Raw genomic sequence first — 22,024 nt, 5'->3', positions numbered from 1 at the left:
CCCAGTGCTATGGGGAAGGATGGGTGTCAGGGAAGTGGGGGATTGTGGGTGTGTGGGGGAGTGCAGCAAGGGATGAAGGTGTGAAGGTGGGGGTGAGGAGGGGGGTGGAGGTGTTTGGACAGGAATGAGGGTCCAGTGGGGTATGAGGATAAGGATGGAAGTATTTTGGAAGGGATGAAGGTGTTTGGAGGGAGATGAGGGGGTGAGGATGTAGGAGGGGAGGGGGAGGAGGGAGATGAGGAAAAGGATGAAGGTGTTTGGAAGTGAATGAAAGTGTTTGGGGGAAGATGAGGATGTGAGGATAACGATTATGAGAATGGGGATGAAGGCATTTGGAGAGAGATGAGGGTCTAGGATGAGGATAAGGATATGAGAGCAAGGAATAAGATGAAGGTGTCTGGAGGAGGATGAAGGTGTGAGAATGAGATGAAGGTGGGGATGAAGGTGTTTGGAGAAAGATGAGGGTGTGAGGAGGATGAGGGGGAGGAGGACAATGAAGGTGTGTGGCATAGGGGTATGTGGAAAGTGATAGAAGTGTAGGGAAAGGGGTGAAGGTGTGTGCAGGGGATGAAGATGTATACTGGGGGTGATTCCGCAAGTCAGGTGAAGGTGTTTATGGGATGAAGATGTGATGGAAGGAACGGGGGTGTGCAGGAAGCTGGCACAGGAAGATGAGGATGTGCACAGTGCCAGTGAAGGCTGGCACAGAGAAGGAGCACTCCGAACTGCGGGAGGAGGAGGATGAAGGCTCCGAGAAGTCCCTCCCGGAGCCGAAGCTGCGCTGCCCCTTCTTTTCCCGTAGTGCTGTGCTCGGGGGGGGGGCCGAACCCCTCCGTGTCCCCAGACCGCGACGGGACCGGAGATCGGGACCCGACTGGGCGGGAGTACCCGGGAGGAGGGAGGGAAGAGCACCGGGAGAGGAGGGAGGGAGGAAGGCCGGGGGAGGAGGGTCGGCCCTGCCCCTCCGCCTCCTGATTGACTCCCAACTTTCTGCTCCTCCCTTGCATAAACTTTCCCGTCCCTGAGCCTGATTCCCTGCGCGGACTCCGGAGCTCGCAGCGCTCTCGCATTCCTGACGCCCTCCCCCGGCCCATCCCCGGCACCGGCCCCGGTCCCGGTTCGGTCCCGGTCCGCTCCCGGCTCGCGTGGCCGGCCCAGCCCTCCGGAGCACGGAACAGGTAAGCGCCGTCGGGAAGAGATCCTTCCTCCTCCTCCTCCTCCTGTGCTCCTTCCTCTCGGCCCGCAGCCCTCCTCCGCCTGCACCGAGCCCGGGAGGGGCGGCCTCGGCCCCATAGGATGGCGGTGGGGAACGGGGGGGGGAGGGGTGGTGAACAGAGGGGCCTCGCTGCCCCCCGACCCACTAGCAGCCGGGGCGGGGGGCTCGGCGTGGGGAGCTCCGTGCGCTCCTCCAGGGCCTCTCCGTGCTCTCCCCGGACGGCTCTGCAGTGCGCCCACCCCACTCAGCGCCGGGACCCCCCCATCACGCTGCTCCCCCCACTCCCCTCCCCACTTGCCTTCCCCCCTCGCTCCAGCCATTTCCCATTTTCAGCTCTGCGGGACGGCCCATCCCTCCCCAACCCCACTCATCATTTCTCATCCCAAAGGGTTTGCGTCGGGGTGAATCCATGTTTTTTTCCCCTTCACGCTGCACATCCCCGGGTTACATATGGGGTTACAAAGGGGCCTTGTGTACAGTAGGGCCCATACGTTGAAGCGGGCGTTACATAAACAGCCCTGGCACGATGCCCACCCCACCGTGCCCACCCCAAAGGCTGTGGGGTTGTGGGGCACAGGGACATGTCACGTTACATGTGTGTCACACACATGACCATGCGCTGAGTGTATGCTAAACACTTTGTGCCTCGTCATAGGGGCACATTGCTAACGAGTCAGCAATTAGGTGTATAATTTTCGGCAGTGTGTCATCTTTATTATTATTATTATTGTTATTATTTTATTTTTGCACTCTCATTTGGTTTTGTCTTGTTTAGTTTTTTTAGTTGTTGTTGTTGTTTTTTTCACTTCTCTCCTTCGGAAGAAAAATAACACCCAGCCCAAAAGCACCCAGCAAGAAGTCGTTTTTAGGGAGAAAACTGCTGGGAATGGTGACGCACGCACAGTGTGTGTTGCCAGTCTACACTGGGGTGGAGGGTCTGGGCTTTTTTTGGGGGCCACAGTGAGCTGGGCCAGGCGACAGCGTCGCAGCAAAGCGCTAATCTCCGTGTCAGGCGCACTGGGGTATTTTGGGCTCCAGCGTCCTCTGCCCCCTCCTATCGTTTTCCGACGTGCGCACTGTGAGTCAGGGCTTTGCGCTGCCTGGGGGCACAGTGTGTTTGTTGGGGGTTGCGGGGGGTGGGTGAGCCCCACTTTGTGCCGTCACATCTGGAGCTCTATTGGCCCCAAAGCTCATCCCAGCTGTTGGATTTTGGGGTGGCTTTTCCCCCGAGCGGCTCCGCTAATGGGGCGTGAAGGTTCTTGCTGAGGTCAACAAGGATGGCCTGGTTGGTGGGCAGGTGGCAGCTGTTCCCTGATGTAGGGGGCAGAAGTGTCCCATTGGGGTACAGAGTTTTGGGTTTGGGCGTGCTTGAGTCTATGCAGGGATCTGCCCTCCTCAGTGGGAACAGGACACTGAGTAGGGATGGGAGAACGAGGGGCCCTTCCCATCCCTGCAGAACCTCAGGCACAGCTTGGGGCCGGGCTTGCCCCCAGGGCTGGCACAGCAGCAGCTTTTCTAACAAAAATAACCCTTTGGGAGCGGCCACATTGCATAACGGCACTGTGGGGACGCTCAGCCCGGCTGGGCTGACAGCGCAGAGCACGGGAATGGTTTACTGTGGTGCTACAGGGGACAAAAGAGGTTCTGCACAGGGACCAGCCTTCTTATGCCATTTCCCCCTCATGCCTTGCAAAATCCCTTCCGTCCTCCAGATCCATCCACAGTCCACAGCAGAAGAACTCGCTGGCGTTTCCCATGACATACGGTCACTATTTATCATGATACCGGAAACAGCACCGTCTTTAATCGCCATTTAACCCCTTGTTTGCTGTGAGAGCGGGGCTGGGAGCATCTTGGTGTGCTATGGAGACATGAGAGTTGCTGTGGTTGCTGGCTATAATTAATATGTGAAACATGATGGTGCTGTGCCATTCCCATCCAGTGTACCAAGTGCAACAAAGGTGAGATGGGGATGGGGAAAAATGGACAACGTTGGGCTTTCTGCAGGGAAATGGGCTTTCTGCCTTTTCTTCCATCCGTGGGAATAGGGATAGCAGAAAATGGTCTGTGAAACCATTCCCAAGGCTTGTGAGTTTGTGCTCACAGAGGTGGGACAGACTCTATCTGTAGTATTGTGATCCCAAGGAGCTCCTCTTGTACTTAAACCACCGAGGCGGTCCAAGGCTGGAAGGGACTCTCATGGTTTCTATGCGTTGGCCCAACTTCGGGTGCTGCTGGGAAATATCCTTTTGTGGGGGTTGGTGCCCAGGTCAGGCACTGGGAGCGTGCCGGGGTGGCCAAGCCCAACCACCTGTGTTGTGGTTGGGGACAGCACCTGAGGTGTGTGGGCGTTCATTATTGCCACCGTCACGTGTCGTGTTATGAAATGTTTTTTTGGATGGAGGGAGGGAGGTAATGATGGGGTGAGCCGTCGGGGCTGTGCCCCGTGCCAGTCTGCAGCAGGCACACGACGATACGGTGCGGGTTGGGACAGGTTGCTGGGGCGGTGGTTTTACCCATTTGGGAAATGGGCGCAGTGGCTTTACGGTCATCCTGTCCAACCTCAACCCATCCTACCCTTCCCACTGACCATGTCCCTCTCTGCCACATCTCTGTGGTTCTGAACACCTCCAGGGATGGTGATCTCACTTGTGTCCCAGCACCTCTATGCCTCGGTTTCCCCACCTTGGTTGGGAAGTGGAGTGCTGCTGGGGCTCTGGGCTCCTCGCCCAGGAGCGCCAAGCCATATTATTTCCCCATGACTGTCTCCTCCTCGCTCCTCATCAAATTAAATCCAGCTGTTCACAATAGCCACTAACTTCTCTCCGGAAGATGTTCAAAGTTTACAGCTGCGCTGTGCATGGAGGATGGGCTGCGGGCCTGTGCCATCTCCCCGCTGCCCTTCCCCAGCTGCCATCTCCTGCTGTGTGTGCAACCAACACGAACATTGGGTTAGAGGATGATGCTGATGTTGATACTGGCTTTGTCCCTCTCAAGACAAAGGCACTGGGCAGGACCCTGTACCTCTCTGCCTGATGGGAGTGGGTTTCCCCCATCACTCCCAATGGGGACGATGGATGAGTTGGGCAGTGCCAAGGCAGAGAGTGATGCTCTGCCATGGACACACACCAGGGTGCTATGGTCATCCACTGTGCTTGTTTGAGGTAGCAGCATGCAGTGAGGTGATGCTGAGCCTATCTGTCCCTTTCTGGGAATAAATTGGTACAGCACTCATCATTGTTTGATACAACAAATCAGTGCTGCACTGTTTCTGCATGGCCTTGGCTTGTAGGCTATCCCAAGTGGGTTGGTGACATTGGGGACCTCATAGCAGTGACCCAACTGTCCCTACCTTGGGAAATCAGGCAGAAAAGACTGCATTCTGCAAGCCTTCCTTTGACCCTGCAAGCCTTTTCCTATGAATCTGGGGGGTTGGCTGTTGCCCCCTTTGCTGCACACCCCATTGGTTTGTGCAGTGCTGTGCTCACCCCCACCATGTTAGTGCAGGCAGCAGTGCAGCTGCTCCAGGGTAGAGCTGGTTTCTTGGGGGTGGAGGTGACTGGGAAGGGGGCAAGAGTGAAATGCATTGCAGCCTTCCTGCTCCTTCTCCTCCTGCCCTTCCTCCTCCTCCTCCTCCTCCTTACCCAGCAGTCTCCATCCCTAAGAAGATGTTTTCCCTGCAGTACTCAAACCTCTTCCATGGAAGGAGTGTGTCCTGAATGGGTCTCTGGGACCTCTCCCACCCAGCATGGGGACATGCCTCATGTGTATGCAGAGAGCCCTGGTACCCACAGCTCTCCCTTGCCCGTGGCAGCAATGGGTCTTGGGGTCCTGGATGCAGTGGCCACCCTGAGGTAAATGTCCTCATGCATCCCAGGATGGGCACATTTTGGGGTGGGAGCAAAGCAAATTCCTGCACATGTTGTCCCTTCTGTGTTCTGGGTCACCCAGTGCTGTGGATGTCACAGAGTGGCCATGGTGGTGGCCCGTCTTCAACCCCAACCCTGTTGTTTCCATTGAGCTCATTTCATAACACAGAGAGTAATTAATGCCGTCAAAGCTTTCTATTTATGAGCTGACAAGTGCAACGCCCTGGCTGGGCAGGGTAATTGGGGCAAGGAGGGACAGAGGATGGGGTACAGTGTCCATCTGTCCCCATGTCCTGGCCCCATAGCCTTGAGTGAAACCAGCGTAGGTCTTCCAGCAGCCAAAAAACAGTGTGGTTGGGGATGGAGGAAGAGGAGGAGATGGAGGACTCTTCTGCATGCTGGCAAGGAGCATCTTACCTGATGCACCATGAGCTTCACCCAGATCCTATCCCTTGACTGTGCGCTAATTTTCCAGCTACACATCAATGAGATTTTCCCATTGTTTGCCCTTGTGATTTGGAATGGAGCATCCTTTACCAGTGCAGTGATGTCAGTTTTTTGGGGAACTGTGCTGAGGTCTGCAGGGTAGGGTCACAGTGGGTACCCCATAGATGGGCACCTTCTGGTTGGGCACCCTGTAGATGAGCATCTCATGACTGGATGGCCCTGGTGGCACCACAGACCCTGGTGGGATGCTGCCACGTGGCCTCCTGCAGTTTCCCTGCTCTGATTGCTTCCTGAGCTGTCTGCCAAGCCGGAAGGGACAGGAAGCAATAGAGGAAAGGAAATTAGTCAGGCTGCTCCGTGGGGAGTACCGGGGGCTTGGCTGCTTCCATGCCCCCAGCCCATGCAGGGGCGCCCCAGGGCCTTGATGTCCCATGGGGTTGTTGGTGGCCCCACAGCACAGCCCTGGGTGGAAGGGAGCAGGGGAATCCCGCTCCACAGCCCTGGAGCTGCTGGGAGGAGGAGAGTGCAGTGAGCAAAGCTGTGCCACCTCCAGCCCCGGTGCCCACAAAGAGTCACTGCCCAGTGAGCATCATGGTTTGGTGTGCAGTGTGGGTTACTGGTGAACAGGGGAACATCTTCGCATTGCTGAGGTCCTCCTAGTAGACCCTGGGTTGTCAGAGCATTGGTCACATTCTAGCTGCAGGTGGTGCTCCCCTGGCCCACTCCCAGCCCCATGGGACGTTTTCATGGGGTGGGTGACCCTGTGCTCTTCCCAAAACCGAGGAGCACATGGACGGTGCCCACAGACTGTGTCTTCTGGTGTCTGAGTGGGCTCTTGCATTGCACCTAATGCACTGGGGCACCATGAATATCTGCTTTGGGGTTTGAAGGCTTGGGGTCCTGCAAGGCCAAAGGGGGCAGCCCCTCTTGGCACCCTGGGTGTCCTCCTCGAGGCAAATCACACCCATCCTGCCCCAGTGTCTGAGCAGCACTGCCCGATGGAGCAGTTCCCTCTGTGCCACCAATGGTGATGACCCCATGTTTCCCCCCACCCCTCCCCACCAAGTGTCGGCACCGCAGCAGTTGCTGTGCAGGTGAGGCTGCGCCCAGCTCCGATGCCTGCCCCAACTTGCTGCTGAACTTTTATCCTTTTGCTATGGGGTCCAGGCAGGGAGGGCTGGCTTGCCCCAGGCCCCTGCACAGGGAGAGAGTGAGGTGGTGGCTGTAGCCCTCTGTGCTGCATCTGCTTGTGCTCAACCATGTGTGCCCCCAATGTGGAGTCCTGGTGCTGCTCCCCATAGAGTTGGGGAAGCTGTCACCCACAGCAGGGTGACTTTGATGCCACCAGGCAGGGATGGCGGTGGCAAGTGAGGAGCAAGATGAGGGCACTGGTCCCTGTGTCGTGATGATAGCCATCATAGGGTGGCTTCTACCTCCATCCATCCTCTCTTACTTTGGGCAAATCCTGACTTTCTGCCCCACACAGTCAGGACATGGAGCTGGAGTGATATACGGTGTGGGGGAGTGCTTTTGGGGCTGAGCATGCTGGGGAGAAGAGTGTGTACCTTGCCTCCAAGCTCTGTGGCTCCGCTGGAGATGAGGTGCCATTCTGTGCTCCCCGTTTCATCCCCATGCTCCCAGCCCCACAGTTGCCCTCATGCCACTACCCTACATCCTCAACCCCACAATCCTTACCCCATCAGGTTCTGCTGCACCTGTCCCTGCTGTGCCCTGCCAGCACTCTGCTCCTGACCTGGGTACTTGGGCACTGCCACTGTGTCTTAAATATTCCCATCTCCCAGTACATGCATCCCCTCTTTGCAACCCCTTGGGCAAAGCTTTTGATGCCACAGGGTTTGACAGGGATTTCTCAAAGTGTTTTAGGAGTGAGGATCCTCGTGTTGGTGAGCCCTTGAGCTGCACTGGGTCCGAGCTTGGGGTGAGCACACAGCCCATGGGAATGCTATGTCTGTCTCCATCTCCTGGCTTCACCTTGGCCATGCCCTGGTGGTCCCCTCCGTGCCCTCTGTGAGCACCCATCCTGTATGCTCCTGGGTACCCCGTGGTTTCCACGGTGCAGTGAGCATCCCTTTGCCGTGTGGCTGTGAATGCCTCTGCTGAGAGAGTCCCTGTGGGATGGAGACTCAGTCTCTGTCCCAGGCAGAAGCTAGGAGGAGGGACACAATGAGATGTTATTATTCCTGCAGCTCCAGTCCCTCCCAGCCTTGATCAGGTCCGGCAGGCTGGTACCCAGGTCCAGCCGTGCTGGTTTCCTAATTGCTCCTTGGGTTGCTGTTTTGTAAGGTTGGGTGGAGCGCTGTGCTCGGCCCCTTACGTCAAAGCTGTGACTTGCTGCCTGCCTGCACCCTCCCTCCAGGAAATAAAATCCCTTGGCCTGGCCAAAAGCAGGTTCAGTGGAGGAGGAGCTGTTTCCTCGCACCTTGGCCAGGACCCCGCTTCACCCTCCTCCTCCTCCCTCTGTTTTTCCCCTGCTTCCCCGAAAGGGCTGCGCTGGGATTTCCCTGCTGGGGAGGGAGGCAGTGATGTTGAAGGGAGCTGGGGGGGACTGCAGGGAGCTGGGAGCCCTTGGGGAAGGGGACGGTGACCTGTGCCACTTGTCACCTTGTGGGCAGTGGTACCACTAGCCCTATGGCGTGTTGCATGGTGGGGGGGCTGTGGCACCCTGTAAAACCCCTGCAACCCAATTCTCAGGGCTGTACCCTCCTGGCACCCCAACCCCATGAGGGGGATCCCACTGCAGAGGAGGGGGATCTAACATTACTCAGGGAGTCTCCAGGCGCTTTCAGGGCTGTGGGGTCTGGGTGCTGTGGGGACTGAGAGGTGTCTTCTCAGCACCGTTATGGGGTTTACATGGGAACAAGCTTCCATTAGGCTGCATGGGGGGGCCCAGTCCTGTGTGCCAATCCATCAGCAGGCCCCCTGCATTCCAGCGGTCCATCTCTCATCCCAGCACCCACTGTGGGCTTTGCATGTGGACAAAATTCCATGGAGCTGCATGGGGTGGGCACTGGGGGTCTCAGCCCTATGTGCCAGCACCCCTACATCATCCGTCTCTCTCCCATCCCCATTGCTCACACTGCAAAGCCCCTCCCCCCAGCCCATGCAGCCCCCCAGGGCTGTGCTCAGCGTGGGGTGCAGAGCGGTGCAGCCTGCTGCCGCCATCCCTCCCCTGGCTGCCGGCTCCATCCTGCAATCCAGTTCTCCTTATTTGGCCACAGTGCTCGGCAAGAGGGGGAGCGCTGGGGAGAGTGGGGGGGGGGCGTTGGAACAGGGGGGAGCAGGCAAGGGGAGAAGCAGAAGGACTGACATCACAGATAGGGTGGTGGCAAAGAGGGAGGGGGGGGAGAAAAATTTTCTTTTTTTATTAAATACATTAAAAAAAACCAAAAAACAAGCACACACAACAAAGCACAACACAACACAAAGCAGTCTGGGCGTGCGCCCGAGCCAGCGAGTTGCTGCAGTTCCTTTAAAAGGAGATGTCTGTGCGCTGAGACCTTTGCACGCTCCCACCCCAAACGGGAAGCGCAGTGCTGCACGGAGAGACACCTCTAAGCAGAATCCGGTGCCGCTCTGCACAACTGTGTAGGAGGGCAAGGGAGCATCCTTGGGGCACCGGGTTCGTCAGATCCCCTCCCCACCTTCACCGGGGGCTTTTGGGAGTTCAGGTCACCAAGTGCCACCGTGTGCCCTTTGGACAATCATGTGCGCTCTGCGCGTGCACTGTGTGTCTGTGTGCTTTGTGTGTAGTGCAGCACATGGGCTGTTCCCAAGTGATGTTTGGGGTGGGCACCTGGTGGCTTTGTTCTGCTGGACTGGGGGGTGCAGGGTTGGGGCTCACAGGTCCCCAGGTGTCAAGGTGTGCCTAAACGTCCTGTATGGGTACCATGTGCCCAAGTGCTTTGTGTGTAGTGCAGCACATGGGGTGTACTCAGGTGGTGTTTGGGGTGGGCATGTCGTGGCTTTGCTCATCAGGATTTGGGGTGTCAATGGCATACGTGGCCATGTCCCAAGACAGAGCTGCGTGCATCACGAGTGGCACCAGAGTGCTCTCCTCGTGCAGGGCCAGCATTGGGGATGTACTGGGACTGTGCTGTCACCTGCAACTCCAACATGGCCATGACAGCTGTGGCCAAGTCTCAGGGTTTTCTCTTTGTTCTCACAGGTTGCCGCGTGTCCGTGGGGGCTCGGGCTCAGAGCCCAGAGCAGCCAGCACCATAGCGTCCAACAGCTGGAACGCCAGCAGCAGCCCCGGGGAGGGGCGGGAAGATGGCCAGGACGGGATGGACAAGAGCCTGGACAATGACGCCGAGGGAGTGTGGAGCCCGGACATCGAGCAGAGCTTCCAGGAGGCTCTGGCAATCTACCCCCCTTGCGGCCGGCGGAAGATCATCCTCTCAGATGAAGGCAAGATGTATGGTGAGTGCACTCATAGGATGGGTTGGGCACTGTGTGTGTCATTGTGCACTGGGATGGGGCTGGTTCCGAGCCCTGAACTCATCCGGGGTTTGACCCAGAGCACCCCAACTTCAGAAGCACTTTCCCAAGCTGTGTGGCTTTGGGTACCAGAGGGCAGTGACCCGTGTCCCCATCGTGTTGTCACAGCTATCTCCTCCCTCCTGCACTGGATGTGCTGGACCAACAGGTTTGGTGGAGCCGTGGGGCAGGGAGTGGGCATGGCTCTGTCTCACACCACTCCCTGTAGTGTCCTAAACCAGAGAGCACTCCAAGAGGATGGTGGCTGTGGCCCCTGGCCCACCTCAAGCCACCTGCCCTGCATCAGGTGACATTGCCCCATTTGTGAAATGCGTTTTGCATGGACTCAGCCTTGTTTCCTTTGCAGCAGGGAGGATGAGGATTGGTGATGAAGGCAGGGGTGCGCAGTGCCACCAAGGAGAGGACAAAGGTGTCCATCCCCATCTGTGCCACAGTGGGGCTGTCCACTCCTCTCTCCCTCCCATGATGTCACCTCTCAGACAGGTGTCTTCAGATCTCTTTCTTATGTGACGTGGTGACCTCCAGACCCACTGGTGACAACACTGTCACCATCCAATGGCTCATCCACCCATGGCACAGAGGACACTGGCTACCTGACATACGTGGTCCCTGTCCCCTCTCCATTGCTACCCTGGGGCACCCTGGTCAGGGCTGGTGGCTGAAAGGCAGCACAGGGCTTCCTGAGCCGGCGCATTTTTTGGATTTCTCCTGGAATAGCTGAAGTGCCGCTGGGAGCCGGGCCCTGCGCAGCACACCCGGGCGCAGACCGGTTTTTCCAGCCTTTCAGAGCCATCTGGCAGCTGTTTAAAGAGGCAGCGGCCCCCACCTCCCATCACACACCCAGAGGGCTCTGCATATAGGGGCTGGGGGTGGCATTTCAGAGGACTGTGCTCTCAGAGGTGCCTTTGGAAAGTGGGGGTTCAGAACAAACCCATTGGAGAGCAGTGGGGTTATGCTGGCACCATGCATCCCCACATGGCAGCAATAATTTGGGACCCCCTTGGAGCACCCAAAGGATGAGTGGCTTTGGGCATCACAAAGGGGGAAGGCAGGGTCTGAAACATACCCGTAGGGAGAGCAATTGGGTCACACTGAGGCTGTACATCAATCCAGGTGGCACTGATTTGGGGACCCCCCTTGGAGCACCCAAATGGGAGAATGAGTGGCTTTGCTTAGTGCTGTGCTGACTCAGGGTCAGTGTCAGCGTCCCATGGACATAGACTGTGGGATTTGCGCATGCCCCAGGAGCAGGTAGGAGCCATGGGGTGGGTTGGGCACACTTGTGTCGCTCTTTGGCCGTCGGCGTGTCCTACTGGGTTATTTTTAACAGAGCTGTCCAACTGGTTGATGTGGTGGTGTCAGGGGAGAGGAATTTGGGGAATGTGGTAATTTGGAGGAGGATGTGCCCTCACCAGGGGAATGGCATGGCCCCAAGTGAATCACAAGGACGCAGCCATGGGCACCCGGATGGGTGCAGGTGGTGCTGCCAGGATGTGGGATGAGGCTGAGGCGTGGAGAGACATCCAGTGCTGGGCACCATGTTGGGTGCATCACTGCAGCCAGGTTTCATTTCTCCTATTTGCTTCCACAGTACTGAACATGGGGATGGGACATGGGAACGGGCTGCACACAGCCAAAGTGCCGAAACTTAACACCCCTAAACTGGTCACAGGCATTGCTGCACCCTGTGGCATCACATCACTGGGGCACCCATGGGTGCTGGACAGGATGAGGGATGCATGCATGGGGCACCCTTGAGTGGTGGGCAAGATGAGGCAGGGATGGGTGTGTGGTGCCATGGCTCCTTCCAAGACAGTGTTTTGGCAATCAAGAGCAAGTGAGCACTGGTCATTAGGAGTCGCTCATTAATTAAAAGGCAGAAGAAGGAGTGATGCCTGCACTAGCATTTTGGGGCTGCCATGGGGTGGCACTGGAGCACCCATGGCTGCTGTACAGAGGACAGGACAGAACACAGGGACCCTTCTCCATGCCCACATTTCCAATGGACCCGTGGTGACCCCACATGGCCACCACCCCCTGCCTACCGCAGCCACCCCACAGCACCTGGCACTGTCAGTCCTCGTATGTCCCCTCTCACCACCCCCCCTCCCAGTTGCTCTGGAGCTGCCCAGGGAAGGGTGGTGGGGATTGTTTTATTTTATTTTATTTTTATTTATTTATTTATTTTTAAAGCCCTCTCCAAGGGCATTTCAACAAGTTCCAACCACCACCATCTGGTCCATTAAAATAAATCTGGCGTGCCTTGCCGCCCCCGTGTGCGGGGGGTGAGGCGTTGGGGGGGAACAGGGCTGGGTTGAAGAACGCTCCCAGCTGCTCTGACGTTGGAGCACAGATTGGCCACAGCTGGCCCCGTAAAATGTGGTGCAAAAGCACTTCTGCTTTGAATTAAGCTCAGGACATTAGGAAATACTGGTGGAAAGGGCAGCTTGACGTGTTGGGGGAAGCTCACTGCTCGGGGGGCACCCAGGACCCACATATGGAAAGGGGTTGTGCTCAAAGCGGTGTCCCATTGGGATGATTTCAGGGGATCTGTCGTCTCCTATGTTGGGGACGCTGCTGTAGTGGGGGGTACCAGTGGATACCGACCCCCAGTCCCTGCTCCATGTTGCTGGGGGTGGGGGACACAACGGATGTCCCCACGTGTTGGCTGCGGGTTGGCCACTCCGATGTCCCCACTGGCCACACAGCTGTCCTGGCAGCGCCATCTCCTGGCAGAGACTCCTCCCTTGTTACAGACCAGCGTCCCCTCGTCCCATGCTGTCCCTTTCTCCCCGCTGTGCCGGGGCTGACACTGCACATCCCCACAGGTCGTAATGAACTGATTGCGCGCTACATCAAGCTGCGGACAGGGAAGACACGGACGAGGAAGCAGGTGAGGCTGGCACTCTGCTTTTATTGGGGGTGATTTACTCTGGACACTGGGGATGGGGTGCGTGGAGGGGTCTGGCTATGCCATGCATCTGTACTTTCTCCTCACTGGGTCCATGTCTCTGTAACGGCACCCGAACTGCAGCTCTTGTGCATCGCCGAGCATTGCCCTTTTTGTCCACCTGGAGCCAGAGATTGTCCCTGTGTCCCAAAACCTCCTTGTAGGTTTGTGTGCCTTATGTGGCATACAGTCCACTGAAGGCATTCTGAGAGATGAGTCCTGGCTGTGCCCACTGCAACCAGCGGTGCAGCAGTGGTCCCTGGAGTACCACAGAGCCTGGCAGTGGCATCACTGGGGGTGGTAGCAGGGCAGGGAAACAGGGCTTTCTTCTTTTTCTGCCCGGTGCTTGCAGCCCCCTATGCACTGTGCCCACTTAGAACTTAAACATGGCTCATCCCTGCCCACTGTGCATCCTCGTGGAGCTGGTGGCCCTCCCCGAGGGGACGGGGAGAGGACAGAGGGGGTTGGACAGAGGGGTTGAGGTGACTCATACTGGGGTGCCCCCGTGCCACTGTCCCTGCATCGGATGGATCCTGGTACCCATGTGCTGTGGGGAAACTCCTCTGAGACTGATGTTGGAGGACTGTGGTCCAGCCACAACCACTGCGTTCTTCATCTCTGGTTTTGAGCCTTGTGTTTCACCTTCACGCTGGGTATCTCTGGCTCTAAGCATCTCACTTGGATGAAAGCAGTGCTCTGGGGGTATCAGTGTACGTGGCGTTGTTCCCTCCATGCCTTTGTGTCTGGGAGAGTCGAGTGCTGGTGCTGAAGTCACTCTCCCCAAAGTAAGCCCTGCTGGGAGCAGAGACATTCAGTTGGGGCCTGCAGATCAGCCCCATCCTGCGCCTGGAGCACTCTGCACAAAAGAAAACCTCTTCTTGAATTTCCCACCTGCAGTATCAGCAGGAGCCCTAGGAGCACTGCATCCCCTTTGGGACCAGCAGTCCCATTGCAGCCCTACTGAAAACATGACAGGGCTGCGTGCGCTCATGGGTGTGGGGCTGCCTTTTCAGAAAGCCCCAACAGATGGTAAACGTGGAGCCACTGCCTTCTCCCCATGCACCCCTTCCCCACAACTTTACTTCCTCCAGCTCATGGTAACCATTGTGCTGCAGGACCACGAACATCTCTTGGAGCACCCTGGATCTACACACCCCATTTTTCCCATACACTTTCCTCTGGGGCAATGCAGGGACATGTCTTCACGCTCTGTGTTTTCCTTTCTAACGGCGTGGTGGGCACTAGGTGTCCAGCCACATCCAGGTTCTAGCTCGGAAGAAGGTGCGGGAGTACCAGGTTGGCATCAAGGTACGTTGGCGCCCGTGCCCAGGTGTCCTCGGCGGTGTCTCTCTGAGCATGGGCAGCCCCTCTCCTTCCTCTCTTTTCCTCTGGTTGACGGCTCTGCTGTTCCCCTCTCCTGCTCTCTCTCTGCAGGTCTCTAGCCACTTGCAGGTTCTTGCCCGACGGAAATCTCGGGAGATTCAGTCCAAGCTGAAGGTATGCGCCCGCTTCCCTCCTTCCTGCTGACCACTAACACTCTCCAGTGTGCCGCTTCCTCTCCTTTTGATGGCTTTTTTTTGCTTCCCTCCTCCCTTTGCTCCTGGAACTGATGGATTGGAGTGGTTGCAGTCCCTCTCCCAAAAATGTGGATGTGTCCGTGGTGTTCTTTCCGCCCCTCGACCTGGACCACCTGGAATTGAGTTTACATCCTCCCATTGTGATGCACTTTGCTCCTTTGGGCATCTCCCAGTGGGGAGAAGACCCATCCCAATGCAACTGGCAACAAAGCAAAACGCAAAGGGTTCCCCCAGAGTTGGGATGGACACAAGGACTGTCCCCCCCTGCTTTTGTCTGAAACAGTGATGTCTCCAAACAGTGTCCCCAAGGATGGCTCACACCATGTTGTGGAGACAGTGTTCCCAGTGGGGACGCAGTGGTGGTCCAAGGACAGCCCATAGTTCCAGGGGCCAATGGAGCCGAGCTAGGAAAAACTGGATCGCCCACTGCTCTGGTTGGCTTTCCTTTCCTTCCTTCCTCCTAACTGCAGCCCAACTAACCTGTCTTTAACCATTTCCACTGTTCCTGGTGTTATTTGTTGGGAGGGTAGGAATGGAGGGACGCAGCAGGCACTGACGTGCCTAAAGGACTGAGATCCTCCTTGGATCATACCCACCCAGGTGCCCCTACCCAGTGGTCTCCACTTGTTGCCCTTTGAGGGCATCCCATTTGCACAGCCTTGGCTGCTCCTGGTTCAATCCCCTGATCCAGATTCAGGCTTATTTGGGGGTCCTGAAAGCTTCTGGCCCCAAGAACACAGCATTTTGTCTCCAGAACTTCTGGATGAGGTTTACTCAGTTCCCAAAACATCACCATCGTTTGGGTCTGAGTGTTCCTGCACTGGTGCTGGCAGTGGGGCCTCGTTCCAGGATCAGCACACAGTGCCCTCCAAAAGCACCGAGCAGGTTTGGCAGATCCCAGTGCCACGAGGACCACTCACCATCATCCCCAGCTGTTTGCTGGGAGGGGACCCCAAATGATTTGGATTGTACAGAAGACCCCAAGCCCAGGGGAGGGAACAGCTGGTGGAGTAGAATGAATGGCATCAGAAAGATTTGCAAAAAGTGATTTTCAAAGGATGAGTTGGGGGGCTACAGGCTGCAGCCTCAGCCACGCTTCAGGGCTGACCAAGAGCAACACTCTGCAACAGTGCAGTGTGAATGTAGAGCATCCTTTCACATCCATTCCTGGAGGCAAATCTGGGACCTTAAGACAAACTCTTATCCCGCTGAATCAGAACTCCCATCCGTCAGCAAGTGGTGCCTTCTTTAAGGTGTAGTTGTATTCTTTGGGTTCATGCTGCCAGTGTGTTCCTGCATGCAGAGCTCAGCATTCCCTCAAACCCTATTTATCTCACATCTGTTGTGCCCCAGGTGGGAATAAATGGGGCCACAGAGCCCTGAGCGGGGTGAGGAGGGGAGTGAAGAACTGGCTTGTACACTTCCCCCTGCAGATGGGGAGTGCCTGCTGCCATCAGCTCCTGCCCTCAAAATGAGAGAAAAAATGGGGAAAATGGATTTATTGAAGGAGTCTGATTCTCACCTTCTCACTGGGGTGAGCAGGGTTTGAATGGTTTTACCAAGCAGGGAAGGCGGGGTCCCCACCACCAGGATGGCACGAGGGCTGGGGAGTTGGTCCCAAAACGAGACCATGGTGGAAAAGTCGGGAGGTGTAGGGGATGCACCCAAGATCCCCTTGGCTCTAACCATGTCTTTTCCTTTCTTTTGTGGACAGGCCATGAACTTGGTAAGTTGAGCTCTGATGCCATGATTTCCCCATTGCCTTTTGCTAAACCCTCTCTGCTCCCAGGGAGGCAGTGGGAATGCCTCCTAGACCTGGCAGCTCCCACCTGGAGGGGTGGTACAGCATGATCGTGGTGGAGAGATGGGGGGATGGTGGGTGGGACACGTTTGCATGGTGATAGTGTTTATTGCCTTGCGTATTTTTGCTATTGGCTGCATTAACCGTGCCGCCTTCCCCCCCTCCTTTCCCTCGGTTGCACATCACCTCCATGCTTTGCAAAATTTCAGGGGATGTGGGGGCAGCCTACCTGAAGCCCTGCTTAATGCCCATCTCCTCTCTTTCCCCCTCAAGGACCAAGTCTCCAAAGACAAGGCTCTGCAGAGTATGGCGTCCATGTCCTCTGCTCAGATTGTGTCAGCCAGTGTCCTACAGAACAAGCTCAGCCCCCCCCCTCCTCTTCCTCAGGCCGTCTTCTCTGCTGCCCCCAGGGTAAGGACAGCTCTGTGCCCATGGTCCCCATGCTTGAGGCAGGGGGGAAGAACCCATCCATGGCCCAGGGGGAGTCACAGCCTCTTGGATGCATTGTGGAAGGGGCACTTGGGGGGCTGCAAATGGATGTGGAGGGGTCAAGGTGTGCTGACTATGTTCTCTCTGCTCTTCTCCAGTTTTGGAGTGGGCCGATCCCAGGACAGCCTGGACCTTCTCAGGAGTAAGTACAAGCCCCCATGCCAAGCAAACCCCCCATGGCACCCAACCATGTTAACCTAACAAGGCCCTTTTTGTTTTTCAGCATTAAACCATTTGCACAACCAGCTTACCCCATCCAGCCACCCATGCCTCCATCACTAGCCAGTAAGTGCCATCCTTCCTGGGGGTCATCACTTGGAAACTCACAACTGTGCTGGGGACACAGCTTTTTGTCCCCTCCATGATGCCACCCAATGTTGCCACCCACTCTGGGGCCGTGCTCACAGCATTTTGTCCCTATACTTGTGCCCAACTAGCAATGTCACCCATCCAAAGTCCCCATCCCAACCTCCTGAGATGAAAACTTGGGACTCCAGATCCCACAATGAGCTGGACTCTGCTGTCCTCTTTTGGGATGGAGTGTGAATTTTCCTCCCCACAGCAAAATGCCCATCCTGGAAGGTTGGGGAGGGACAAGAAGGGGCACAGTGAAGCAAGAAGCATCCTGATGGTACAAGAAGGGCTCACATCAGCTGACACTGCCTTGTGTCTTCCCCCAGGTTATGAGCCCTTGGCCCCACTGCCACCAGCTGCCTCAGCCGTGCCGGTCTGGCAGGACCGCACCATCGCCTCTGCCAAGCTGCGGCTCCTTGAGTACTCTGCCTTCATGGAAGTGCCGCGGGACACTGAAACGGTAGCACCACCTTCCACATCCCCTAGATCCTTGGCCACCCCCATCCTCAGAATCACCCAGCTTTTTCAGCTGACCCTCCCCCACCTTGTTTTGACCTCGCTTTCCCTTACAGTATAGCAAGCACCTCTTTGTGCACATCGGGCAGACAAACCCCTCATACAGTGACCCACTGCTGGAGGCTGTGGACATCCGCCAGATCTACGACAAGTTCCCTGAGAAGAAGGGTGGCCTCAAGGAGCTCTATGAGCGTGGACCCCAGAACTCCTTCTTCCTTGTCAAGTTTTGGGTATGAGACTGAGAAGATCGACCTCCAGCCCTTAAAGATCATAGAACTATGGAATGGTTGTGTTGGAAGGGTCCTTAAAGATCCTAGAACCATGGGCTGGTTGGATTGGAAGGGACCTTGAAGATCATAGGACCATGGAGTGTCTGGGTTGGAAGGGATCTAAGCTCCCCCAGCCCCACTCCTGCCATGGGTTGGGTGCCCCACAGCAGGTCAGGCTGCCAAAGGCCTCATGTGTAGCCTTGGGCACCTCCAAGGATGGCGCAGCCACAGCTTTTCTGCACAAGCCATCTTAGTGTCCTTGTTCCCAAGAACACAATGGCTCATGGCAGCATCCCTCTCTTTTCTCTTCAGGCGGATCTGAACAGCACAATCCAGGATGGGCCAGGGACTTTCTATGGTGTCAGCAGTCAGTACAGCAGCGCGGAGAACATGACCATCACAGTGTCCACCAAGGTGTGCTCCTTTGGGAAGCAGGTTGTGGAGAAGGTGGAGGTGAGTGCTGTGTGGTGTTGGCAGTATTTGGGAGTGGTGTCCATGCTTTGAGTCCTGGGACAGTGCGGGATGGATAAAACCACAGCAGTGAACGTAGGGCGTGTGGGCACAGGCTGTGGTTATCCCACGGCATCCCTGCTGGCTGCCACACACATTCCCCATTGTTGTGTCACCCTCCTGCTGATGCCTGACTGTCATTGCAGACAGAGTACGCGCGGTTGGAGAACAGCCGCTTTGTCTACCGCATCCACCGCTCCCCCATGTGCGAATACATGATCAACTTCATCCACAAACTCAAGCATCTCCCGGAGAAGTACATGATGAACAGCGTCCTGGAGAATTTCACCATCCTGCAGGTACTCGCCCTTCCCAGAGCTTTGTGCATGGATCCAATGGTGGGACACGTCATACTGGCTGTGCAAATGCAGCATGGGACCTTGCAAACTGTGCCAGTTTTGGCTACCAACTGGAGGTGCCACAAATAAAGCAGCTGTGCCTGAGTGTGTGCAGCCTCCCAGGTGGTGGTTAGCAGACGTGGGGTGGTACACTGAAAGCAGCAGTGCATCCATTCCCAACCCACCCCTGCTGCAGGGAGCACCTTCTGATGGTGTGAATGGAGTAGCTGTGCCCAAGCCTGTGTACTCACTCCCTAAACACTGAGGGGGCAAAGTTCTGGTGCTGCAAATTGAAGCAGCTGTTTCTGATTCTGCACAGCCCGCTGAAGAGCAGATAGCAAAATCAGTGCAAATCAAGCTGCCGTGCCTGAACCCACACAACACCCCCAATAACAGCATCCAACTCCTGTGCCCCTTTCTGATGCCCCTCTGCTTCCCCACAGGTTGTTACCAACAGGGATACCCAGGAAACCCTGCTCTGCATCGCCTTTGTGTTTGAGGTGTCCACCAGCGAGCACGGTGCCCAGCATCATGTCTACAAGTTGGTGAAGGACTAGGGGCCCTCGGGACATGCGGGGGCTTGAGGGACACAGGGATGTGGGGAGGGTTGTGCAGAAGTGCCACCTGTTGTGCACTCCCGGTCCCACCAGGAGTCACTTGAAGAGAGGAGGAGGAGGAAGAAGAAGAGAAGCAATAGCCAAAAAAGACTGACTTGCGATCACAGATGTTTTCTACTTTAGGAAAAGTTTTTAAATAAATATATATATTAAAAAAAAAAAAAAAAAAAAAAAAAGAAGGAAAAAAAAAAAAGAAGAAGAATGAGAATGGAAGGGAGGAAGGAGAGAGAGGAGCCTGTGTCTGGCACTGGATGGGAAATGCAGTGGTGCCAATGAACCAGGACCATGCAGGATGTTGGAGCGGTGGGTGGTGCTGCTTTTGCCTACTGGTCCAGGACCCCATGTGGTGTCACTGGGTCCATGGTGGCATCCCTGAGACAGCGGTGTAAGCCAGCACTGGGAGTGGTGGTGAGGACATGGAGACATCCCTGTGACCCCAGAATGGAGGTGGGATCGGGTAGGAGCAGGGCAGGGGTGGTGGCCCTAAGCAGGAGAAATGGACAGGAGAAAGTCACATTGTGCCTTGATGAGGATGGGTGCTCCTCATCCTGTCCTGGCAGTATTGGGAGCGGGAGAGCATCAACAATGCAGTGTTTTTTTTTTTTGTTGTGTTTTGTTTTTAATTAAGAAGAGCTCTTTAGTACTGTGCTCAGAATTGAGCTTTGTCCATCCTGTGCCACTCCACAGTGCCCAGGACCCCCTGCTGTCATCTCTGGTGCCTGTCAACTGTGGCTGGAGTGTACCATGGGGCAGCATTATGGGGTTGGTGGTCACCAACTTGCTGTGGTGTTTGCGCATACTTCCAGGGATTGCATTCAGTCTCTTCTCCAGCCCTAAGCACCCCCTGGTGCTTGTCATGGTGCAAGGGGTTTGCCTGATTTATTTTGCATATGTACATTTTCCATCTTTTTTTTGGGTCTGTTTTTCTGTTTTGACAGTTCTGATGTTGGCTTTTTCTCAGTGGGAAGCAGTCGAGCCAGGAGGAGCACGGAGCTGAGCTGTGAATGGGAAGAGGAGGGAACAGAGAGGGGAAGAGAGGGAATGGAGGATATGTGGGATGCAAGACTGGGTCTGCTCAGGGGGAATCTGGGGCTACAGCCCATGACCCAATGCACTGTGCCCAGTCCTGCAGGTTGCAAGGGGGGAGCATCCCCAGGAGGGGTTGTGCAGGGTGGCATGGAGCAGGGGGCAGGAGAAACACTTTGTCCCCCTGGAGGAGTGAAGGCAGCGGGAGGTGCAGTGCAGTGTTGTGGGATGATGGAACTGGGGTTGGCGATGGGATGCTGGGTGTGCAGGGACAGCGTGGAGCTCAGGAAATGAGCTGATGCCATGTGCTGGGGCTCCATCCCAGCAGAGAGAACCCAGTGCTGGCTCAGAGGGAAAAAGGGGAAAATCACAGGGACAGCCTCAGCTCGCCTGCCCCAGGCTCTCCTATGTAGCATGTCCATTTGTTGTTCGTGTTGTTCATAGTTGTGCTGGTTTTTTTCTTTCTTTTTTTTTTTTTTCTTTTTTTTTTTTTTTCTTTTTTCCTATCACTCACTGGTTTAAACTCTGGGAATCCAAGTTCAAACCTTCCACCATCACATGGAGCTCTTTGTTAACTGGACTGCTTTGTGCTCCATCCATCCCTCCATCTACCTCTCCATCCATCCCTCCATCCCTCCCTCCTGCCCCAGCTAAGACTCAGACACAGCCCCAGAGATCCCTCCTTGCCCTCCCAGTCGCCCCTCTGTTCTCCGATGTATTTATGAATTTCACATGAAGTACTGTTTTATTTTTTTAAAGACTTTGTAAAGCTTTGCCAGGGTTACAATCACCAGTTTTAGAGCTGTGTCAGTCCACAATGTTAAAAATAATAATAATTTTTTTTATGTATTATATTTTTTGTGTATTTTTTTTTAATCCAGCTGTGATGGGTTGTATCATGTATTTGTTGTGTTTACTGTATCTGTCCGACTTCAAATAGAGGAGACTGTGGAGCTCCGAGAAAACTACGGTCTGCTGAAAAACTATTAAAATTATTTGTTCATGTGTTGGCTCAAGCACTGCTGCGGTTCCTTTGGGGTTTGCTGTGACAGCGGGGTCTGTGAGGCCTGTTACAGTTGGGTAACACTTCTGCAATTAACCCAGCTGTGGGATGCATCCTGCAGTGGGTTGCTGTGGTTTGTAGGGTTGAGTGAGTGGTGATAGGTTTGTTGAACTGGATGGGTTTGCAGGGTTGATCGTGGGTTTGTAGTGCTGGATGGATTGGTGGTAGATCTGCAGGGTTGTATGGCTGCCTGCTGGGCTGGCCTCTCCCTGTTCCCACCTCTCTCCCTGCCCTGTCCCCCAGGCTGGAGGGAAAAGCCCTGCAGCATCTCTGGGTTCACTGACCCATATTTGAGGGGATTGCAGCCTGCCCTGTGCCAGCATCAGGCACTGGAGGGCTAAGCGTATGCTGTCAATAACAATCGCTCCTTACAGCTTTGCTTTCACTCCCGTGGCTGCTTAACACCCGATCCTCTCCTATTGCAAGGTGACCCAGAGGCCGTGTTCTAACGCTGGCCGTATTTC

General features: G+C 55.7%; 1 protein-coding gene across 6 annotated transcripts; it reads left to right on the top strand.

Moving 5' to 3' along the window:
• The first annotated feature begins 700 nt into the window (after positions 1-700).
• On the top strand, positions 701-21,513 carry TEAD3 (TEA domain transcription factor 3). Of its 6 annotated transcripts, none has more exons than XM_015884774.3 (14): positions 701-1,178; positions 9,719-9,972; positions 12,879-12,943; positions 14,246-14,308; positions 14,435-14,497; positions 16,292-16,303; positions 16,652-16,789; positions 16,966-17,009; positions 17,091-17,152; positions 17,548-17,681; positions 17,794-17,967; positions 18,319-18,459; positions 18,663-18,815; positions 19,298-21,513. In XM_015884774.3, the coding sequence occupies exons 2-14, from the start codon at positions 9,837-9,839 to the stop codon at positions 19,409-19,411; spliced, it is 1,299 nt and encodes a 432-aa protein (XP_015740260.1). In that variant the 5' UTR covers positions 701-1,178; positions 9,719-9,836; the 3' UTR covers positions 19,412-21,513. The 6 variants fall into 6 exon arrangements, with proteins under 6 accessions (XP_015740260.1, XP_085383185.1, XP_085383184.1 ...); XM_085527057.1 differs by lacking the exon at positions 701-1,178 and adding an exon at positions 9,079-9,172; XM_085527059.1 differs by lacking the exon at positions 14,435-14,497.
• Positions 21,514-22,024: the final 511 nt, after the last annotated feature.

The sequence above is a fragment of the Coturnix japonica genome, chromosome 38 (assembly GCF_054131305.1).
Source record: "Coturnix japonica strain WE chromosome 38, WE-NBRP24, whole genome shotgun sequence".
Lineage (NCBI taxonomy): Eukaryota > Metazoa > Chordata > Aves > Galliformes > Phasianidae > Coturnix > Coturnix japonica.
The sequence above is the reverse complement of the archived record's forward strand: the minus strand, read 5'-3'. Positions and strand labels throughout refer to the sequence as shown.